At 45.2% G+C, this 22,084-nt stretch overlaps 1 protein-coding gene across 2 annotated transcripts in view; it reads left to right on the top strand.

The window, feature by feature from the left end:
- LOC140385560 (putative Polycomb group protein ASXL3) overlaps positions 1-22,084 on the top strand; it is a 318,815-nt gene that overhangs the window by 211,951 nt on the left and 84,780 nt on the right. Inside the window, exon 6 of one of the 2 annotated variants that reach the window (XM_072467838.1) lies at positions 12,348-12,511. In XM_072467838.1, coding sequence (XP_072323939.1) covers positions 12,348-12,511 — 164 coding nt within the window. Of the gene's footprint in view, positions 1-12,347; positions 12,512-22,084 lie in introns of those variants that run through there. The other variant, XM_072467839.1, reaches the window with a different exon arrangement.

Here is a 22,084-nt window from a genome sequence, read left to right as displayed (position 1 = left end):
TTCTCTGATGAGTGACTCCACAAAGTGTGTCCACCACCTACAAGGCACAAGTCAGCAGAGAGATGGAATACTCTCCACTTGGATGACTGCAGCTCCAACAATTCTCAAGAATCACAATATCATCCTGGATAACACAGTTCCCTTAATTAACTGTCCATGCACCACCTTTAAACACTCACTCTATATACCAGTGGAGCGGGCCTTGTCAGTGATGCACACTTCCCATAAAAGAATTTAAAAATATACTGGCTGCTGTGTGTACCATCTACTAGATGCACCCAGCAAGGCTCCTTTGACCTCCAACACTATATAAGGAAAGGACACTAGGTACATGGGAACATCATCACCTTCAGCTTCAAGTTACATGGCATCTTGTCTTGGACATCTGCCACTCTTCCTTCATTGTCTTTGGTTGAAAGTTGTTGCACTCCCTACCTAATATCATGGTGGCCATACTCTTACCACATAGACTGTCGTGATTGAAGAAGATGGCTCGCATTCAACCTTTCAAAGGTGACAATGGATAATAAATCTGTCCTTGGGCAGCATGGTAGCATAGTTGTTAGCACAGTTGCTTCACAGCTCCTGGGTCCCAGGTTCGATTCCAGGCGTGGGTCACTGTCTGTGCGGAGTCTGCGCATTCTCCCTGTGTCTGCGTGGGTTTCCTCCGGGTGCTCCGGTTTCCTCCCACAATCCAAAGATGTGCAGGTTAGGTGGATTGGCCATGATAAATTGCCCTTTGTGTCCAAAAAAGCAGGTTACCTGGGGTTACTGGGTTACAGGGATTGGGTGGAGGTGTTGGCTTATGTAAGGTGCTCTTTCCAAGAGCTGGTGCAGACTCGATGGGCCGAATGACCTCCTTCTGCACTGTAAATTCTATGATTCTTGGCAGCGATGCTTACATTCTGAAAATGAATAATACCAAAACAATCTACACTTGTAAGACTATCAGACTTCAAAAAGAAGCCACTTTTTCATTTGAAACAATAAGACAATGAATACTAAAGTGTTATTTGGGTAATGGGGCAGGAGCAAACCTTCTGCAGGGAGTTCATTGTGAGGCCTGGACTGGTGTAACTCCTGGATCGCAACCGAATCCAACAGAAATTATGTCAGTGCTTGTGGTCAGGAGCCTGAGGATGCTGGATCATAAGGGAATGTTGCGGGCATGGAATTAGTGCCATGAATTGAGTCTGAATTCAGAATCTGAAGCTGGGAAGAGGAAGGCGTGAGCTGGTGAGGTCAAATGATCAAGGTGAGCACCATTCCTCCAAACCACAGAATTTCACAGACACAGTCATTTAATATTCAACTAGGACTCTTTTGGCCTCCTGTTAGTGTGTGATGTTGATTTTGGTGCTGTGTCAGCCTCCCAAGGTTTTAAGTTAAAATGAGGTCGCAGTGCCAATGAGATCATTGACCTACAATTTCTGTATGTGGGCCAAGCTGCTACCTGCCTGGAATGCACAGAGCTCCAATGCACAGTCTGGCACGATGTAAGATGGTGGCAATGGCAGTGTGTGGGGAATGTAGAGTGAACCCTGCCTCCCATCCCCCACCATTCTTGACCTTCACCCACACTGTTTCCACCAAGCAGGGTTAAAATTGGCCTTTAAGACTTGGTGGGTTGCATAACGCAGATTCAGAGCTCAAATGGCACCATCTAAATAGCCCCTACCCAAAAGATTGCCTTAAGCCTGAACTGAAAATCAAATTGTTTCCGCAGCTAAACAAGGATTCAAGTTTATATTCAAATAGGTTTGCAGCAGGCCTGTGATTAATTCAGCTGTGCCACTCATAACATGGTTACTGATTTGGTTGCTATGCAATTTTCTAAAAATCACTGTGCTCTGCATCCTACAATGTCAGGGTTACGCTTGTGATGAAGCTCGCTTGAGGGCATGACAGCTTGGATGCAGTCTTGAAAGTGCTCTTTGTATTCTTAAGCCTAGCAGGAATGCACACTGATGTGAAATGATGATTTGGCAAAGCATTTGATATCAATGGTAATTTTTCATTCATTTCAAGTGTCAGTAATTGTTGTGCTGAGTTACCAATAGTTTTGAAACTGTAGACAAATCACTATTTACAGGCTTGAAATAAAAATTCTACAATTATGATTTCGCTCCCCTGTCACTTCTGGCTTGCTCATTGGATGAACCAGACATGAATGGAAAAACTATGAATATCGAATTAAATAAAAAGCAAAAAAAAAGTCCCGATATTGGAGATCTAAAATATGAATTGAAAGTGCTGAGTCTACTCAGCAGTTCAACGGCTTATATAGATACTAAAGATGTGTTAGCGTCCAAGGTGCAGAACTTATCACTTGACACTACAATTCCCACTCTGTTCTTGGCTTTCTACCTTGTTCTATTGAAGCTGAAAGAAGTCCCCCATGTCCTTCTATTAGACATTGTGATTGGACTTGGGAATGCAGGCCCAATTTTGAAATTTGCAGTGGACATAAAGTGCTATAAGCACTGAAGAAGAAAATAATGGACTTCAAGGGAACATAGATAAGCGAGTGAAATAGGCAAATGCACGCTCGGTGAAATCCATAGAATACCTACAGTGCAGAAGGAGGCCATTCAGCCCACCTAGGTCCACTTCCCACCCGAACTCCATAACCCCACCTAATCTGCAGATCCTTGTGACACTATGGGGTAGTTTAGCATGCACATCTTTGGACTGTAGGAGGAGTACACAAAACAAACCCACGCAGACACGGGGAGAAGATGCAACCTCCACACAGTCACCCAAGGCCGGAACTGAACCCGGGTCCCTGGGACTATGAAGTAGCAGTGCTGACGACTGTGCCACCATGCCGCCCATGACAGGGGCAGTGAAAAAAACTACTGTTATAACACTCACATAGGCATATACATGCTGGCTCAGACAGAGTAAGCACCACATTTCCATTCCTAGAAAGAGAAAAGCAATGAGATGTGTTTAAACCCATCAGATCCTTAATCTGCAGGCCATTAATTCATTTCTCTTCTTGGGCTGTAATTGATAACTTCTACAAACACAGCTGTTAGCCTTGCTTAATTCATCTCCCTTTATGGTTGAGTAACTCTGAAGTGCTATAACTACAATGTTTACAAACATCAACCACTTCAAAGAGAGTTAAGTGCTGTCAATTTCCAGCTCAGCACTTCAAAATCACTCAAGCGTGAAGGCATGTGATTGGAATTCAATCTATAAAGATGAACATTCAATGCAGGTTCTTGTTTCTATTACAATGTCTTCCCTATCTTCTTACCAAAATCATTTTTTGTTATGGTAAATAAATCAATATCAACATTTACGTAGGCAGGCAGGACTCGGAGAGCCCATAGAACGATACTTCAGAGAGGGAGATTTTAATATGGTGTCATAATCCAAGGGAAAACTGGTGTCTTAAGGAAGTACATTCCTGCTGCTCATCCTCCCTTCCTGCCTTAATTTGTGCCCTGCTGTCCCTACCTCTTTCTAAATGCACATCGAGCCCTATTGCAATTTCCATTTTAAAAATATGGAAACAATTTCGTCAACATTTTTAACTCACCAGTCCTTTGTTTGCAAGTCCTATTTGTAACAACTACTTATTCTTGCTTTCCAAGCTTGATTTGGTATTTGCCTCTTGGAGGAAGAGAGTGTTTTACTGGCATGGTTGTAAATGGGTCCTTTGCCAGCTTTAACGAGCTTGCAGCCAAATTTAACCTGCCTCAATCTGCTTTACCGCTATTTTTAGGCCCGTAAGTTTGTTCGTTTTCATTGCTCATTTTTTCCTCAGATACCTCCAATCACATTATTTGAAGGGATTCTGTCCCTTTCTCAAACTCACGGAGGTTTTATTTATTTTTTTAAATAAATTCATTTTCCAATTAAGGGGCAATTTAGTGTGGTCAATCCACCGACCCTGAACATCTTTGGGTTGTGGGGGTGAAACCTACGCAGACACATGGAGAATGTACAAACACCACACAGACAGCAACTCGGGGCAGGGATCGAACCCGAGTCCTCAGCGCCGTAGGCAGCACTGCTAACCACTGCACCACCATGCCGCCCCTCTATTTCAAGATTGTATGATCTATGCTATCCTCTCGTCCATCCCCTCTTTGCAAGCTAAGAAATGACTGGGAAGTGGAACTTGGACTTGACCTTGCGGATGATTGGTGGAAGGGGGGCCCTTAAGGTCAACTCCACATCCACTTGTGCTTGGTTAAGCTGAATTCAATTTAAGGTTTTGCACAAAATGCATGGCAACAAGGCCAACATTGTGGTGACCACAGTGGAAAGCCTGGAGCACGATGTCAGTACCATGAGTGGTCATATCAAAGGCGTAGCTCAGTCAATGACGGCCATAGCTGAGTACCTCAACAGTATGTCCCAGTCGCTGGGGGATGCGTCCCTGATGCAGGTGGACCTTGCCAAGTCACTGTGGAGCATATCCCGGTCATTGGGGGATGTGTCCCAGTCTCAGGTGGACCTTGCCGAGGTGCTGCGGAGCATGTCCCAGTCTCAGATGGGCATTGCTGAGGCACTCCAGAGCATGTCCCGGTCGCTGAGGACTTTGTACCAGCCACAGGCGGACATTGGTGAGGCGCTGCAGAGCATGGCCCACTCACAGAGGGGCATCGCTGAGGGCATCGTCGACACCTCTGCAGACATTGGGGAGCTGCCAAGGCTGGCAGAGCCAGATGATGCAGGGGTACCGAGGTGGCCCCCAGGGTCCAACGGACACCGATTTGGAAGAGGGAGCGCTGGAGGCCGACCCGGTGCCTCCCTACGGGGTGACAATGTCGGTCATCAGCTCTCCCGAGTCCACTCCCCCTGACAACGGCTCATCCCAGTGCAGGGGACATTTGGGGTCACGATTTTACTACAGGAAAACACATTACAGCCATGACATGCAAAGTCTCTGTCATGTTATACTGCACTGCAGGATGTCCTGCACCCCACTCCCCCAGTTGTCCTCCACGGCCTTACCCCCTGGTCTCCCAGCTACTAGACCTGCACCCCCCTCCCCTCCCCCAGGCATACCACATGCAGATGGTGTGAGCGCGTTGTCAGCAGACAGATAGGAATAAGACTATGGCATAAAGTGAGCAGCACCAGAGCTCAGCTCACAGCGGGTTACCATCACCCTCCTGCCTTGTATATGAAGCCGCTGACAGTGCCGGCACACAAGCGTGATGTAATGCAGGCTCTGGGAGGATGGAACAGGGTGACTGGGGTGGGAGGGGGCAGGGTGGGGTGGGGGTCGGATAATGGGTAGGGAATGGTCAGGGGTGGGGGGGCAGGAGGAAGGGAATAGTGGGAAGAGAAGTGGGTGGGGTGTGGGGGGAGCACTGGTGTAGGGGAACAGTGGGTGGAGAGGGGGAGAGGTGACGGCAAAGCCACATCCGATAAGAAGCGGGCGAGGTTGAGGGCATCCCTGATCCTTCTGGAATGCCGGACCCTTTCCGTCGCCTTCCCTCCACCCTTCGGCTGGTCGCACGGGTTCTCGTCGAACTCATCCTCCATCCCCTCCTGGTCTGGTTCCTCCTTGTCTTTATCCTCGAAGATGTCTGCATGTTCCTCCTCCTCCACCTCCAGCATGTCGCTCCACTGCTGTGCCAGGTTGTGGAGGGTACAGCAGACCACTACAAAGCAGGCTCCTCTCCGTGTACCACAGTGCACCTTTAGAGCAGTCGAGGCATTGGAACCGCATTTTCAGCAGTTCGATGCACTGCTCAATGACAGCCCAGGTAGCCACATGGGCCCCATTATATCGGAGCTCCATAACGGTCTCCGGCCTACACACTGGCGTCATTAGCCAGGACCTCAGCGGGTACCCCTTATACCCCAAGAACCAACCGGTCACCCTGGCGTGTCCCTCGAAGATCCCCGACTGCCCAGAATGTAGCTGTCACTGTCGTGCACACTCCCTAGAAAGAGTGCACACACGTGTATGAACTTATAGAATCATAGATAGAATCATAGAAGTTTACAGCATGGAAACAGGCCCTTCGGCCCAACCAGTCCATGCCGCCCAGTTTTTACCATTAAGCTAGTCCCAGTTGCCCGCACTTGGCCCATAACCCTCTATACCCATCTTACCATTGTAACTATCTAAATGTTTTTTAAAAGACACAATTGTACCCGCCTCTACTACTACCTCTGGCAGCCCATTCCAGACACTCACTACCCTCTGAGTGAAGAAATTGCCCCTCTGGGCCCTTCTGAATCTCTCCCCTCTCACCTTAAACCTATGCCCTCTAGTTTTAGACTCCTCTACCTTTGGGAAAAGATGTTGACTATCTACCTTATCTATGCCCCTCATTATTTTATAGACCTCTATAAGATCACCCCTAAGCCTCCTACGCTCCAGGGAAAAAAGTCCCAGTCGATCCAGCCTCTCCTTATAACTCAAACTATCAAGTCCCGGCAACATCCTAGTAAATCTTTTCGGCACTCTTTCCAGTTTAACAATATCCTTTCTATAATCGGGTGACCAGAACTGCACACAGTATTCCAAGTGTGGCCGTACCAATGTCTTGTACAACTTCAACAAGACGTCCCAACTCCTGTATTCAATGTTCTGACCAATGAAACCAAGCATGCCGAATGCCTTCTTCACCACCCTGTCCACCTGCGACTCCACCTTCAAGGAGCTATGAACCTGTACTCCTAGATCTCTTTGTTCTATAACTCTCCCCAACACTATACCATTAACTGAGTAGGTCCTGGCCTGATTCGATCTGCCAAAATGCATCACCTCACATTTATCTAAATTAAACTCCATCTGCCATTCGTCGGCCTACTGGCCTAATTGATCAAGATCCCGTTGCAATCCTAGATAACCTTCTTCACTATCCACTGTGCCACCAATCTTGGTGTCATCTGCAAACTTACTAACCATGCCTCCTAAATTCTCATCCAAATCATTAATATAAATCACAAATAACAGTGGACCCAGCACCGATCCCTGAGGCACACCACTGGTCACAGGCCTCCAGTTTGAAAAACAACCCTCTACAACCACCCTCTGCCTTCTGTCGTCCAGCCAATTTTGAATCCAATTGGCAACCTCACCCTGGATCCCGTGAGCTTTAACCTTCTGCAACAACCTACCATGCGGTACCTTGTCAAAGGCTTTGCTAAAGTCCATGTAGACAACGTCTACTGCACTGCCCTCATCTACCTTCTTGGTCACCCCCTCAAAAAACTCAATCAAATTTGTGAGACATGATTTTCCACGCACAAAGCCTTGGCTTCATGGATGCGCTTGTGGGCTGTTGGTTGGGAAATGCCACACAAGTCCCCGCTCGAGTCCTGGAATGAACCTGAGGTGTAGAGGTTCAGAGCTGCACTGACCTTTGACGGCAACTGGGAGCAGGTATCCTCCGCCACGTGGTGCCAAGTCCACAAGGGATGAATGAAGCAAGGCTAACAGCTGTGTTTGTAGAAGCTGTTAAATTTTAAAATCGGTATACTAAACAGCGCCCGTGTGACCACTCGCTGGGGAGGCGGTTAGATTATGGGAGGCCGTTTGATCGTGGGTCCTTTCCATTAAAGGGATGGTGATTGGTCTTAATTGGTGATTATTGGTTTCTCACCAGAAGGATCCGGATCTCGCGAACGGGAGCGGGCCAGTTAGATTAAAAACCGATTGGCGCCCGCTGTGGTTCCCGGTTTCGGCCTCTCCCACTATCAACCAGCCTGCTCGTTTTCGCGCCCAGCACCACGGGGTCAGTAGATCGTCCTCAATGTCTTATATTAATTTGGAGAAGTTTAAATAGACCATAAGAGGACCTGCTGAGAAATTTTATCGTAGATGGCCACCTTTTGATTCTTTTGTTAACCAATTAATTACTGTTGATTGCTAATTTAAATTGTTTTTTTTCTTGGGGGATGTTTGCTTGTTTGTTGACTGAGGGGGTGGGAAAGGGGGGGTAGGGCGGGGAGATGTGTCAATTCTTTTTGAAAACCAATAAAAATAACTTAGAAAAGAGTAGCTGGCCTTGCAACAATTGTGGGTGGTGTTTTTATGCATGGCCTTGTGGAATTAAGTGGCATGATCCTGGGAGAGCCCCATTGGTTGTATTTCCCTATAAGGAGCAGGTTAAATTACACAGATACCCTGGATGGCAGAAAGTGATCTCACAGGATATTTCCCCATGTCTGTGGACAGTCTTTGCAGAACAGAAGTGAATGAAGAATGCTCATCTGAAGGAATGTGGCAAAGTAAGTCAGCATGACAGAATAATGTGTTAGATGGCCCGGATTTAGATAGGGCACAGTGTTGCTGTCAACCCATCATATTTGTGATACTGAACCAAGTCATCCCGCAGCTAGATTGTGTCACAGTGATTTACGAAGTGAGGCTCTTGAGCAAAAGTGTACAAAGCCAATTTTGAATTCATATCTTCATTTTATGCCCTATGAAGAATGAGTGTGTGAATGTATTAGAACTGCTCCTGACCTGCTGCTGTTGTACCTTCACTGGTAACCCCATTGATACAATGAATGGTTTCCACTGAAATTAAGTTGTGGATTGGGAGGACTCTGAGGGAATTCAACCCCGTGTCTGCATGAGATGCAGTGAAAGAGCTGCAAGGTTGTGTGAAGGTAGCATGGTTGAGTATTATGAATGTTATGGGCTGACAGCAACGCTGTGCAGTAAGTAAATGTGGACCATCTAACACATTACACTGTCACGGTGACTTACTTTGTCAGATTCCTTGAAGTGTTCATTCACTTCATTTCCCCATAGGTACTGTCCCCACAGCATTCCTCCTGACCATAACTTCATGACTGTCTTGTACATTGCTGTCCTGTGGGGAAGATACCCCAGAATTTCAAACATTGCAACCATCTACATCATGCAGCAGTGTCTCCCTTTGAAACAATCATCACACAAGGGTTTAGGTGCTGTATCAATCCACCATTTTCCAACAGGCTATTTCTTGCATCCACATTAAGTTTAGGAACATAATAATGCAGGAGCAGGTGTAGACCATTCAGCCCCTCAAGCCTACTCCACCATTCGACTCGACCATGGCTGATTTTCTACCTCAATGCTATTTTCCCACACTATCCTCCCCCCATCTCTTGATATCTTTAATATCTAGCAATCTATTGATTTCCATGCTGAATTTACTCAATGACTGAACCTCCACAATCCTCTGTGGTAGAGAATTCCAAGATTCACCACCCTCTGACTGAAGAAGTACCTCCTTATCTCAGTCCTAAATGGCCTAACCATTCTCCTGAGTCTGAGTCCCCTGGTTCTAAAGCCCCCAGCTATGAGAAACATCCTTGCTGCATCTATCCTATAGCGCTCTTTAAGTGTAAGCTTCCTGTGGCCCTTGCCCTGCACTGAGAAGTATTCAAAAATGTAACATAATTCATAACTTTGGATGGTTCCGACAGGGTTAGACCAATAGTTACTCAAAAAAAGTTAGAAGAATTAAACCTCTTCTCACATCTGTGTAACTGTAGTAGAGTCGGAAGGTCAGTCAGGACAGGTTTGGAAGAAAAACCACGTAGATAATTAGACACGGGGTGGCAATCCGATACTAATTGCCACTACGAGGAAGTTACGGCAATGTCTTATTTTTAAGATTGTTCGAAAGCTGATCAGGCTCGATCTAATTCACTGATGTTATTGCAATGGTCATCCATTCAGATTGATTTGCATTGTCTTTTAGGGGTCTTGTATTTTGTTTTTATCCACAAAATCCTTTTGAATTTACTTGATTACAATTATAACTTTATTGATTGACCTGATTCTTCTTTCCAAGCATCCCGGGCCTACAAGTCCCACAATCTACTTGGAAGGGATGGACATGAAGCAAAAGGTTTGCCTGCTGCTTTTCCATGCTGTTGATCTCTTTCTGGAGATCGGGTCATTTGTTATTATTGATATTCATGATGGTGACTCTGTGCTTAAAGGAGTACAGTAGAAGTGTGCTTCTCGCTGAGGAGGCAGAAGTTGAAGGAGGTTCTGCAGTTCTGGGAAGAACCACTTCACACCCAAATCAGGCTAAAGAAAACAGTATCAAACTGTTTCACTCCTTCAATTAAAGGGCAAACAAAAAACCTGGAAATAACATCTGGACTCATAGGAAAATTGGAATAGGATCAGGCCATTTGGCCCATCAAACATGCTCAGCCATTCAATTAGATCATGGCTGATAATCTACCCCAACACCCACCACTTTCTCACACTATCCCCATATCCCTTGATGTTATTAGTCTCCAGAAATCTATTGATTTCCGTGTTGAACATGCTGAATAATTAAGCTTCCACAGCGCCCTGGGGTCAAGAATTCCAAAGATTCACCACCCTCTGAGTGAGAATACTTCTCCTTATGTGAGTCTTAAATAATCTGCCCCTTATTTTGAGATGATCCTTGGTTCCAGACTCACCAGCCAGGTTAACATCCTAACCACATCTACCCTTAAACGCCCTGTTGGAATGTTATACGTTTCAATGAGATCACCTCTCATTCGTTAATACTCCAGAGAATATAGGCCCAGCTTTCTCATCTCTCCCCATAAAACAATCCCACCATCCCAGGGATTAGGCTGGTGAACTTCCGTTGCACTCCATCTGTGGTGAGTATTTATTTCCTTCGATAAGGAGACAAAAACTGTACACAATACTCCAGGTGTGGTCTCACGAAGGCTCTATAAAATTGCAGCAAGACATCCTTACTCCTGTACTCAAATCCCTTCGTAGAATCAATTGCTTTCTGTCTCCTTCACTTAGGCCCTCTTCAGTCCCACAATGGGACCAACACCTGAGACAGAATGTTTCCCACAGGCTTCAGGACCCCAACATTAGTGTCAAACGGGGGCCAGCAGCCTGTACTGTGTGGTGTTGCGAACTTTTGGTTGGTTCAATTGGCTCTGTTTTATAACCTTTGCTCTCGAGTCGCCAGGTATCTTTATGATACCGCCACGAGGTTCAAGTTCAAGTAATGATCAATAACTCAATACACCAATTAGTAAGATTCAAATCAAAGCACATTTATTGTACACCGTAATCGCTACACATGCATAAATTTTACTTCTAAGCTACTTCTACAACTAACAGGCCTATACTAAGCTTCGGACTGGCCCACCAGGTCAGGGGAACAAATGGCCTTTCGTTCGGGTTCTGAGTCTGCGGGATTCGAAGTTGGTACGGACTGGTAGCAGGAGCGCCTATCTCGTAGCAAGCGTTGACTTAAGACTTACTGGATCTTGGAGGCAGCTGAACCGGTCACTGTCAAGGGTTGGTTCGCGTTGCTGAGTGACCCGGTCAAGAAGAACGATTTGAACTTGGGGGCTTAACTTTATAGTCCCCAGGGGCTTCCCGCCTTTCGGGGCGGACCCTGTACCTGGTTCCAAGTGATTGGACTTCGTTCCAATCACTTGTTTCGATTTCTCCAATACTGGAGTGGTTCCCTGATCGATGGGCGGCCTTGAGGTGTCCGTTAACCTCTTTTGTGTTGGCTCCTGCTGGCGCCGGGGAGTCTGGCTTGACTTTATTTATCCCAAATGTTTCGATTGTACCCGGGGATCGCTCATTAGTATGTAGATGGCTGCTACATTATTATGCAGATGGCTGCTTGTATCGATGCTGTCTGGGCTTTTGCAGAGTTTAATACACAGTAACTTGCACCTGCTAGTTTCTGCCTCTGTTGGCTGAATTTCCCTGCAGCCTTTGCAGTTCACCATTTTACGTCGGGAGTTGGCCAACCCAGGTGGCTACAGTGGGCAACAGTGACCTGCTGTGATTTATTCCTGAATTGGACAACTAAGGACAGTGGGTAGACTGCCTAAGAGTAATAGGCTGCCTTTTCAGGTAAGTGAAAGATGGAGGTAATCTCAAAGGTGGAGGTAACCTCAATCCAAATCTGGCATCTATCAATAATAATTCAATGAGATGAAACAGGAATATTTGAGCAGCCAGTACATGCTTGATTGGCACAGTATGTGTTTACCATGCAATGTAAAGACCTCAGTTGTGCCAGTAGCTGAATTTCAGCCCCTTTTCAAGTCTTTTAAAAGTCACCACTTTCTGAATAATAAGTATATGTACTTACCTCTGAATAACTGTCCAAAACACCTCAAGAATCTTGAGCTTATTGTTTCAATTAATTGAAGCACTAGATGAAACATTTCTATACTGTGGCCATTATATTGATGCCTTTACTGCTATTACAATCATTGCCTGAAAAAGAAAACTGTAAAATTAGTACTTCAGAGAGAGGGGACACCTGTAACATTGAATAGTGTAGCAGGTTTTTCTTGTTGTAAAAACATATGTGTAACCATGGACATGGTGAATTTTATATGGAATAACATGACTCTATATTTTTAAACAGGACAGCTAAAACGGACAAGAGGGGAAGATATTGATGTTGAAACCCCTGGATCTATTCTGGTGAACACCAACCTGCGAGCTTTAATAAACAAGCACACGTTTGCCAGTCTACCACATCATTTTCAACAACAGCTCCTGATTTTACTACCAGAAGTAGATAGGCAGGTGAGCAGAGTATAAATTATTGTATATGTTGCATTAGCTGCATAGATGTGTTTCATAATTCAGGGAAGCAAACTATTGCTGGTTTGTTCTTCCTTGCTAACTGACAGTGGAAAATCTAATATGTAAAAACAAAATTGATTACAGTTATAGTGAAAGTAAATGGTCTTTTTCTTTTAGATGATGGTCAACCTGCTCTGTATTCACAACAATTTATGTTTTTATTTTAAGTTCTCATTATAAGGAAACATTTTTTATCACAAGACAGTAATTACAAACGGATTGTAAATTGTTGTTTGGTAGTACAGAATCTGAGTATTGCTGAAAAAGAGACATGTTGTTGAAGCTTTTAATCTTGCACTCATCAGGAAAATGCTTTGACCAATCAGAGTCACCCTACCTGGTTTGAATTTAAATAGAGCTTGGCAGTTAACTGTCAGTCATTGGTCAATTTGTGTATTATCCTTGGAAATGCCTCTACCAATCAGAATCTAATTGCCAACCAATCAGTATGCACTTCTTGTTCCCTTTTCATTTGGTATTCTTGCAAATTAGCCTGACGAGTGCAAGACAAAAGCTTTGACAACATGTCTCCTTTTTCAGCATTACTCAAGATTATAAATTGAAAGGGGAAGACAGACAAACATGGCTAATTATTGGCAAAGCATAAACATTAAATAAATCTTTATTTTTATGCAACTAAGAAAGTTTTACATTGGTTTCCACATTGCATTAGCATTGTTATATTAGTGATTGTGTATTTGCCAATTTGTTGTATATTTTAAATATCTTTACTAATTTGTCGAACATTTTATTTATCTGATTTCCTCAGAGCAATGCAGAGGCGGCACTAGTTCTAAGTCTGCAACAGGTTTATTGACAGTACTTTAAAGTATCTCAGCAATCACAGGATTCCTACACTTATGTTCACAACTCAGCTTCTCGGGTCTTTTCTTGGGAAACTTCTGTTTCCTTCGCTTGGAGACTCCACCAGGCACTCAAGCACAATCAACACAGAGCTGTGACCAGACTAACATGACCAAACACTGATCAATTAAACTTTTGACCACACCATCTTTTCCCCATTTTAACGAATGACCTATTATTACATTTAATTTTTAAAATAAATATAAAAGTCAAGCTATGAACTTATCTGTTTTTCCGAGTACAGAAATAGTCTTCCTGATAGAAATGTCCCTGATGTCTATGTTGAGATCTGTGCACTTGAGGTTGTGGGTTCTGTGTACTTAACTCTGTTACACAAACCTGCAAGATACTAAAGTTATATGGATGAAAATTACCTGCCCATCTGTAGATGCATAGAGGTCCTGACACAGCTAACAATTTCATCAGCACTTGATGATCAGTGCAGAGAATGAACTTTTTACTATAGCGATACAAGTGCCAATGTTCACATGTGTAGATGCAAGCTGGTGTTTCACGCTCTCAAGTAAAGTGTTTGCATTCAGTTTGGGACAATAGGCATGGTGCATAAGCAATTGGTCATTCCTTCAATGGACTGTGAGAGTGCAGCTCCAATTGCATTTCCAGACATATCTGTTGTGGGTTGAAATGCACAAGGACTGGTGGAAATGCTATATTTGCCTTTAATGTTTCAAGCATTGCTTGCTGTGCAATTGTCCATTCCCATTGTGCATCTTTATTCAGTAGCTTGTGAAGAGGCTCCATGATTTCTATGTACATAGGAATGAATGGTGACAAAAATTGGTAGTATCAAGGAACAAGGTCAACTCTTTTGCATTAGAGGGGAACAGAATCAGGTGAATGGGGTTAAGTCAAGGAACATTTTTAGATCTGTTCCCTGAAACTGTCACCATTTTGAAATCAAGGGGTGAGGTGCACAGCGAGCTGTCAGATAATGCGTGGTTGCTAGACTTGGCGTTTCTTACAAACATAAATGTAAAATTGAATGAGCTGAATTGCGAACTGCAGGGGAGTGTTGCTCTATTAATAATGTTGGTGAACCACAAGCCTTCCCTTATATCGATCAAATAACCACACAACCAGTTAGTTAGTTGAAAAGATGGTTTATTTACATACACAAGAGTTATCTCGACATGCAACCACAATATCTACTACGAGTTAAACTACACCTATCAGCTACAATAACCTATACTTAACTTCAGGGCGACTGGCACTGTGCAAATGGATAAGGCCTTTATCTGGATTTCACTTGGCTGGTTCGAAGAAAGTGGCTCTGTCTCTGCTGGGCTCAACCGTCAGGTAGTGATCGTTGGTCTTGAACTTGGCTGGCTGTTCCTGCTACGATTGGGTTGGCACAGGCCGGATCCAAAAGAGACAGAACACATGGCTGTGTCCTCTTTTATCCCTCTGGGATTTCGCGCTCTTTGGGGCGGTCCTTAACCTTGGACCCAATTGTTCAACAGGGCTCTGATCACTGTCTTCGATTTCGGCCAATAAAGGGGCGGGTGCCTTGGTGGTTGGGCAGGTCCTTAGCGGTCATTGACCTTGGCAGTTGGGCTTTCTGAGTAAGGGGAGTGGCGCCAATCAGTCTGTGGCTGTACCGGTTGCTTGATTGGAGTTCTATTGTCCTGGGAAAATAGGCCATTAAAATGCAAACAAGCGGGGGTTTTGATCAGGTCTGGTTACCTGTGTTTCAGATACACATGGGTTCTGTATCTGCCCGAGTCCTGGGTTGGCCATAATTCCCATGATCCTTTGCAGGTGGCCATCTTAGATGGCTACTGGAGAGACAGAGACTTGTCACACATGATCAGTGCAGTGAATGTGTTCAAGTTGAAACGGGGCCTGTGGTCCTCTCAGTTAAAGAACAAAATTACTGAGCACTTCCCAAATCTGGAGAAAATCCAGCAACAGGCCAAACAGAAAGGGTTCCATCCAAACAAATTCTGCAACCACCTGAACAAATTGGAAAAGGAATTCAACAGACGATTTCAGGAATTAGACAGGATGGAACATCTCATTATGTTTGTCTCAAATCCTTTTCTTCAAGTGGACATTGGAGAACTGACAGCACCATTTCAGCAGGTGTTTGAGCAAAGCAGTGAACTTGACATAGAAATGATCACCATGCAAAATGACATAGAACTGAAAGATAGGTCAAGGGACAAAGACTTTGGGGACTTGTAGGCAGAGAGAAATGCCCTCTTCTCACATCCTGTGCACCCAAGGTGAAGGCCTACTTTGATTCCACATACCTCTGTGAGGTGGCTTTTTCCCAGATGAAAATCATCAAGTTCAAGTATAGTACTCGTCTCACAGATGCCCATCTGATGGACTGAACAAGTCTGGCCATCTCAAACCATGACCCAGACAGACTTCACAGCACTCACAGAAAGGGTGTCAGCCCAAGTGTCACACTAAAAATAGGGGAATGTTACGCATAGCGTACATTTTGGGGTTTTTTGGTAAAGTCAAATTTTCAAAAGTAGATCTTGTGCAGCATTTAGATTCTAAAAGTGATCTTGTGCTTAAAAAGGTTGGAGACCACTGGCCTAGTTTGTCCTTTCCATGGACATTATCAATTAGATTTAGAACCCCATCAACATCTAACAAAACTGAAGAAACTATCTTCTGGGATACGCTAGGTGCTGAACTTAGACCATAGGATATCCTGCGGTACTGAAATATACCTTCTTCGGGAACAAAATAGTAAGATTATGGCTCTGCTCTGCCAGAGGTATTTGAAGATAGCTGCATTGCATATCGAACATTGTGAAGACTTTGAGTCATTAAATGTTATTGAGTTAATGGATTGTAGGAAGTGGATACTTGCCTGGGAATGCTAGCTTTATTGACCACCTGAAGGTTAACGTAGTCTAATCTTGGCATTTCTCCATCGCGCAATGACCAGATTTGATATCCACCGCTAAGTCAATTTGCCTCTGCGCGGAGGCCGTCCAGGCCTATTCCAGGGCTCAAACCCAGGAGTGCCTGACCAGATCATCAACGCTGGAACTGAACACGAGACCCGGCCCAACCTGACACGAGGAGTCCCTGCCTGCAACCCAACCTGGACTAAAGACCCCCAAAATGGCGGAGATCCCACACGAGACCCGAACATACCGAAAAGTAGACCTGTACTCGCAGATCCCCAGGGCCGGAACGGATTGCAAACATGACTCCCCGGCAGCCCCAAAATCACAACCAGCGCCCGGGACCCTGCCAGTCGCAACCACCTACCTTCCACAAGGTCAGACTTCTCCCATCGGATCCTGGGGCCATCCAGAAGCAGCCGCCGACTTAGGAAGCAAGGGAAACGTGGCAGTCTGCAGGTGAGACTAAAACAACGCAGTTTCAAGTCTCCTCTCCCCAGCATACTTCTGGCAAATGTGCAAGCGATCAAAAACAAGCTGGAGCGGCTTAACGCAAGACCTACCTCTCAAACGGAAGTAAGAGACTGCTGTGTGCTCTGTTTCACAGACATGGTGCCATGTGAGAGTATCTTTAAGAAATGGGTGTTTAAGAGATGTACCTTTAAGAAATGGGTGTTTTTCAGTGATGTCAGAGTGTGGGTGGAGCTGGGCTGTCTGTCAGCTTTTTACTTTCGTTTTAGCCTGTTTGCTGCAGGGTGTGTTTTAGTTTCGTTTTCAGAGCTGGATAGCTGCAGTCACAGCCAGAAGGTGTATTAGAGTCTCTCTGTAATCTAAAGACTGTAAATCAATCCTGGTGATTTAAAACTAATAACAGTAGTGACTTTAACCTGATGTGCTTATGGTAAAAGGTGTTTTAAGTCTTATGGATGTTAAAAGGAAAGCTTAAAGGATTACTTAGTGTTGTACTCTTTGGGGGATGTATTTGAATTAATGGTTGCTAAGATGTTCATTGTATGTTTTAAAAGATTAACTTGAGTTCATAGAATAAATATTGTTTTGCTTTAAAAAATACTATTCCATTTCTGCTGTACCACACCTGTAGAGTGTGCTCCCCATACCACAATCTACTAAAAGTTGTAGGTCAGGTGAACTACATGATACACTTTGGGGTTCTCTAAACCCTGGCCCATAACAATGGTTCACCCCTGCCTCACCGGACTGTGCCATACATCCTGATGGCTTCTCAATACGCCAGATGGACCGCACGGCATCATCGGGCAAAGTGAAGGGTGGAGGGGTTTACCTCCTCATCAACTCCTCCTGATCCTCGGAATTAGGGATCCTGGCAAACTACTGCTCCCCGGACCTGAAATACCTGACCGTGAAGTACCGCCCATAACCACCTTCTACGGGAGTTCACTTTAGCCATTATCACAGCGGTCTACTTTCCACCCCAGGCGGAAGTGAAGAAGGCGCTTGATGAATTGTACACCGCCTTAAATAACAATGAAACAGAATACCCAGAGGCCTTGTTCATCGTGGCCAGGGACTTCAACAAGGTCAACCTCAAGAGTATACTGCCAAAATTCCACCGACACATCTCCTGTCCCACCAGGGGCCCCAACACTCTCATCACTGCTACACAAAAATCAAGGTTGCCTACCGATCCATTCCCGACCGCACTTCGGAAAAATCGGCCCATAAGGCGATGCTACTTCTCCCAACATACAGAAACTTAAGTGGGAGAATCCGGTTAAGAAGTTCGCGCAGTGCTAGCCCGAGGCAATAGAAGAGCTCCTACGTGACTGCTTGGAGACAGTGGACTGGTCCATATTTAAGAACTCAGCGTCCAACCTAAATGAGTATGCCACCACCATCACAGACTTTATCAGCAAGTGTGTAGAAGACTGAGTGCCAATGAAGATAGTACGTACGTTCCCCAACTGGAAACCATATCTTAATCGGGAGATTGACTCCCTACTGAAGGCTAGGTCTGAGGTGTTCAAGACAGACAACCCTGATCTATACAAGAAATCCAGGTACGACCTCCGCAGAGTCTTCAGGGATCCCAAGAGACAATATCAGACTAAGCTAGGGTCACAGACTAACGTCACGGACTCTCGTTGGTTGTGTCATGTCTTAAACAACATAACGGGCTACAAAGCGAAGCCAAGTAGAATCTCTGGAAGCAGGTGGCACAGTGGCGTAGTGGTTAGCACTGCTGCCTCACGGGTCCCAGGTTCGATCCTGGCCCTGTGTCACTGTCTGTGTGAAGTTTGCACATTCCCCTCATATTTGCGTGGGTCTCACCCCCACAACCCAAAGATGTGCAGGGTAGGTGGATTGGCCATGCTAAATTGTCCCTTAATTGGAAAAAAAGCAAAATAATTGGACACTCTATATTTATTTTAAAGAAAGAATATCTGGCAGCAACACACCCCTCCCCAATGAAGTCAATGCATTCTATGCTCGGTTCGAGCAGGAAACCTGTTCGAGCAGAAAACTGTTGTCAACTGCCCAGCAGCCTCAGACACACATATACCTACCGTCACAGCTCCCGAAGTCGGATCAAGCGTCTTGAAAGTGAACATTCGGAAAGCGACAAGTCCTGACAGGGTCCCTGGTCGTGCACTCAGATCCCTCACGGACCAGCTGGCAGATGTGTTCGCGGACATCTTCAACCTCTCCCTACTCCGTTCCGAGGTCCCCACCTGCTTCAAGAAGAACCAAGCAATGTGCCTCAACGGTTACCGTCCGGTGGCCTTGACATCAATCATTATGAAGTGCTTCGAGAGGTTGGTCATGAGACACATCAACTCCATACTCCCAGAATGCCTACATCCAGTGCAATTTGCATACTGCCACAACGGTCCATAGCAGAAGCCATCTCCCTGGCCCGACACTCATCCCTGGAGCATCTCGACAACAAGGACTCCCATGTCAGACTCCTATTCATTGACTACAGCTCCGCCTTCATAACCATAATCTCAGCCAAGCTCATATCAAAGCTCCAAAACCTATGACGTGGCTCCTCCCTCTGCAACTGGATCCTCGACTTCCTGACCGATAGACCACAATCAGTAACGATAAACAACAACACTTCCTCCACGATAGCCCTCAATACCCGGGACCGCAAGGCTGCAAACCTAGCCCCCTACTATACTCCCTACACACACACGACTGTGCAGCAAAATTTGGCTCCAACTCCATCGACAAGTTTGCTGATGACACGAGCGTAGTGGATCGGATCTCGAACAATGATGAGTCAAAATACATGAGGGAGATAGAGAACCTAGTGGAGTGGTATAACGACAACAATCTCTCCCTCAATGTCAGCAAAACTAAAGAGCTGGTCATTGACCTCAGGAAGCAAAGTACCATACACACCCCGCTCTGCATCAATGGTGCTGAGGTGGATATGGTTGACAGCTTCAAATTCCTAGGTGTGCACATCACCAATAATCTGGCCTGGTCCACCCACGTCGCCGTTACAACCAAGAAAGCACAACAGTTCCTATACTTTCTCAGGAAACTAAGGAAATTGGGCATGTCCACATTGACTCTTACCAACTTTTACAGATGCACCATAGAAAGCATCCTATCTGGCTGCATCACAGCCTGGTATGGCAACTGCTAGACCCAAAACCGGAAGAAACTTCAGTGAATCGTGAACACAGCCAGTCCATCACACGGACCTGCCTCCCATCCATTGACTCTATCTGCATCTCCCACTGCCTTGGAAAAGCAGACAGCATAATTAAAGACCCCTCCCACGCGGCTTATTTACTCTTCCAACTTCTTCCATCGGGCAGGAGATACAAAAGTCTGAGAACAGGTTCAAAAACAGCTTCTTCCCTGCTGTTACCAGACTCCTAAATGGCCCTCTTATAGATTGATCTGATCTCTTCACACATCTTCTCCACTGAGCTGTACTGCACTCCTGTATGCTTCACCCAATGCTGTCCATGTATTTACATTGTATATTTATGAATGCCCTATGGGTTTTTTTCATGTATGGAATGATCTGCCTGGACAGTAAGCAGAACAATACGTTTCACTGTACCTTGGTATGTGCCAATAAATAAATCCAATCTAATAATGCCATCTGCTTCTAGTCATTTCAGCTCCTGTGACACTTTAGTGTGGATTGCAAAGAGCAAATGTTCAAAATTTAGCAAAACTGGTGGAATTGATGTGTTGATGCAAGAAACATGACACTACCCCTCAATCTCTCCAAATCCCATAAATATGGATGGATACTGGCATGTATAGTATGTGTCATCGATCATGTTAATGTGTGCTCCAGTGGCGTCTTCATGTTTGAATCCAAATCAATTGAAAAAATCCCCATAAGGAATCTGCCTCCAGCTCGATAGAAAATGAAACTGTTTAGAGTGATGTTTTTTGTTGTAACCTTTAACTGTGATCATTGCCAAAACTAGAAAAATGCAGTCAAGATAAGCTTTAGGAGTGTCTGGTGCAGGAGTGAGAGAAAGTTAATAATAATATTCATAATCACTTATTGTCACAAGTAGGCTTCAATGAAGTTCCTGTGAAAAGCCCCTAGTCACCACATTCCAGTGCCTGTTCGGGGAGGCCGGTACGGGAATTGAACCCCCGCTGCTGACATTGTTCTGCATTGCAAGCCAGTTGTTTAGCCCACTGTGCTAAACCAGCCCCGTTTTTGTAACATTAATAAGGAAGTTGTAACATTAATAAGAAATGACACTGAAATGCCGGTGATCTCAACTGACCAACCCTTAAAATGACCCCGTGCTTTACCCCTATTAATGGTATATAGATGGGCAGCACGGTAGCACAAGTGGATAGCATTGTGGCTTCACAGCGCCAGGGTCCCAGGTTCGATTCCCCGCTGGGTCACTACCTGTGCGGAGTCTGCACGTTCTCCCCGTGTCTGCGTGGGTTTCCTCCGGGTGCTCTGGTTTCCTCCCACAGTCCAAAGACGTGCAGGTTAGGTGGATTGGCCATGATAAATTGCGCTTAGTGTCCAAAAAATGTTAGGAGTGGTTATTGGGTTACGGGGATAGGGTGGAAGGGAGGGCTTAAGTGGGTCGGTGCAGACTCGATGGGCCGAATGGCCTCCTTCTGCACTGTATGTTCTATGCTGTAGATTGCTCTCAGTAAGAGACTCCTCTATGCATTGAACCAGTTAAGTCCTCTTCTTCGATGATCTACACACTTCTGCAAAATGGTTCCACTTTAAGCATAAGTTACACTTTTTCCCTCGAGCTGGATGTGATGTTATGACTTGATGAGCACAATTTGAGCACGTTTTTTTTTATTCATTCAAGGGATGGTCGTGTCAATTACTAGGGTTCCCTTGTGCCTCCTTCCCTTGTCCTTCTAGATGGTAGTCGTCTGGGTTTAGAAAATGCTGTCTCAGGAGCCTTGGTGAGTTCTTCTAGATGATACACATTGCTGCCACTGTGCGTTGGTGGTGGAAAGAGTGTGGAAGGGATGCCAATCAAGTGGGCTGCTTTGACCTGGATCGTGTCAACCTTCTTGAGAGTTGTTGGAGCTTCACTCATCCAGGCAAGTGGAGAGTATTCCATCACACAATTTGAGCTTTGTAGATGGTGGGCAGGCTTTGGGGAGTCAGGAGGTGAGTTACCCGCTGCAGGAGTCCTAGCCTCTGATTCGCTCTTGTAGCTGTATGGATAGTGCAGTTCAATTTCTGGTTAATGGTAACCTCAGGATGCAGATAGTGGGGGATTCAGTTGTGGTAATTCAATGAATG

Source organism: Scyliorhinus torazame, chromosome 11 (assembly GCF_047496885.1).
Source record: "Scyliorhinus torazame isolate Kashiwa2021f chromosome 11, sScyTor2.1, whole genome shotgun sequence".
NCBI classification, from domain to species: domain Eukaryota; kingdom Metazoa; phylum Chordata; class Chondrichthyes; order Carcharhiniformes; family Scyliorhinidae; genus Scyliorhinus; species Scyliorhinus torazame.
This window is presented reverse-complemented; position numbering and strand designations above follow the sequence as displayed.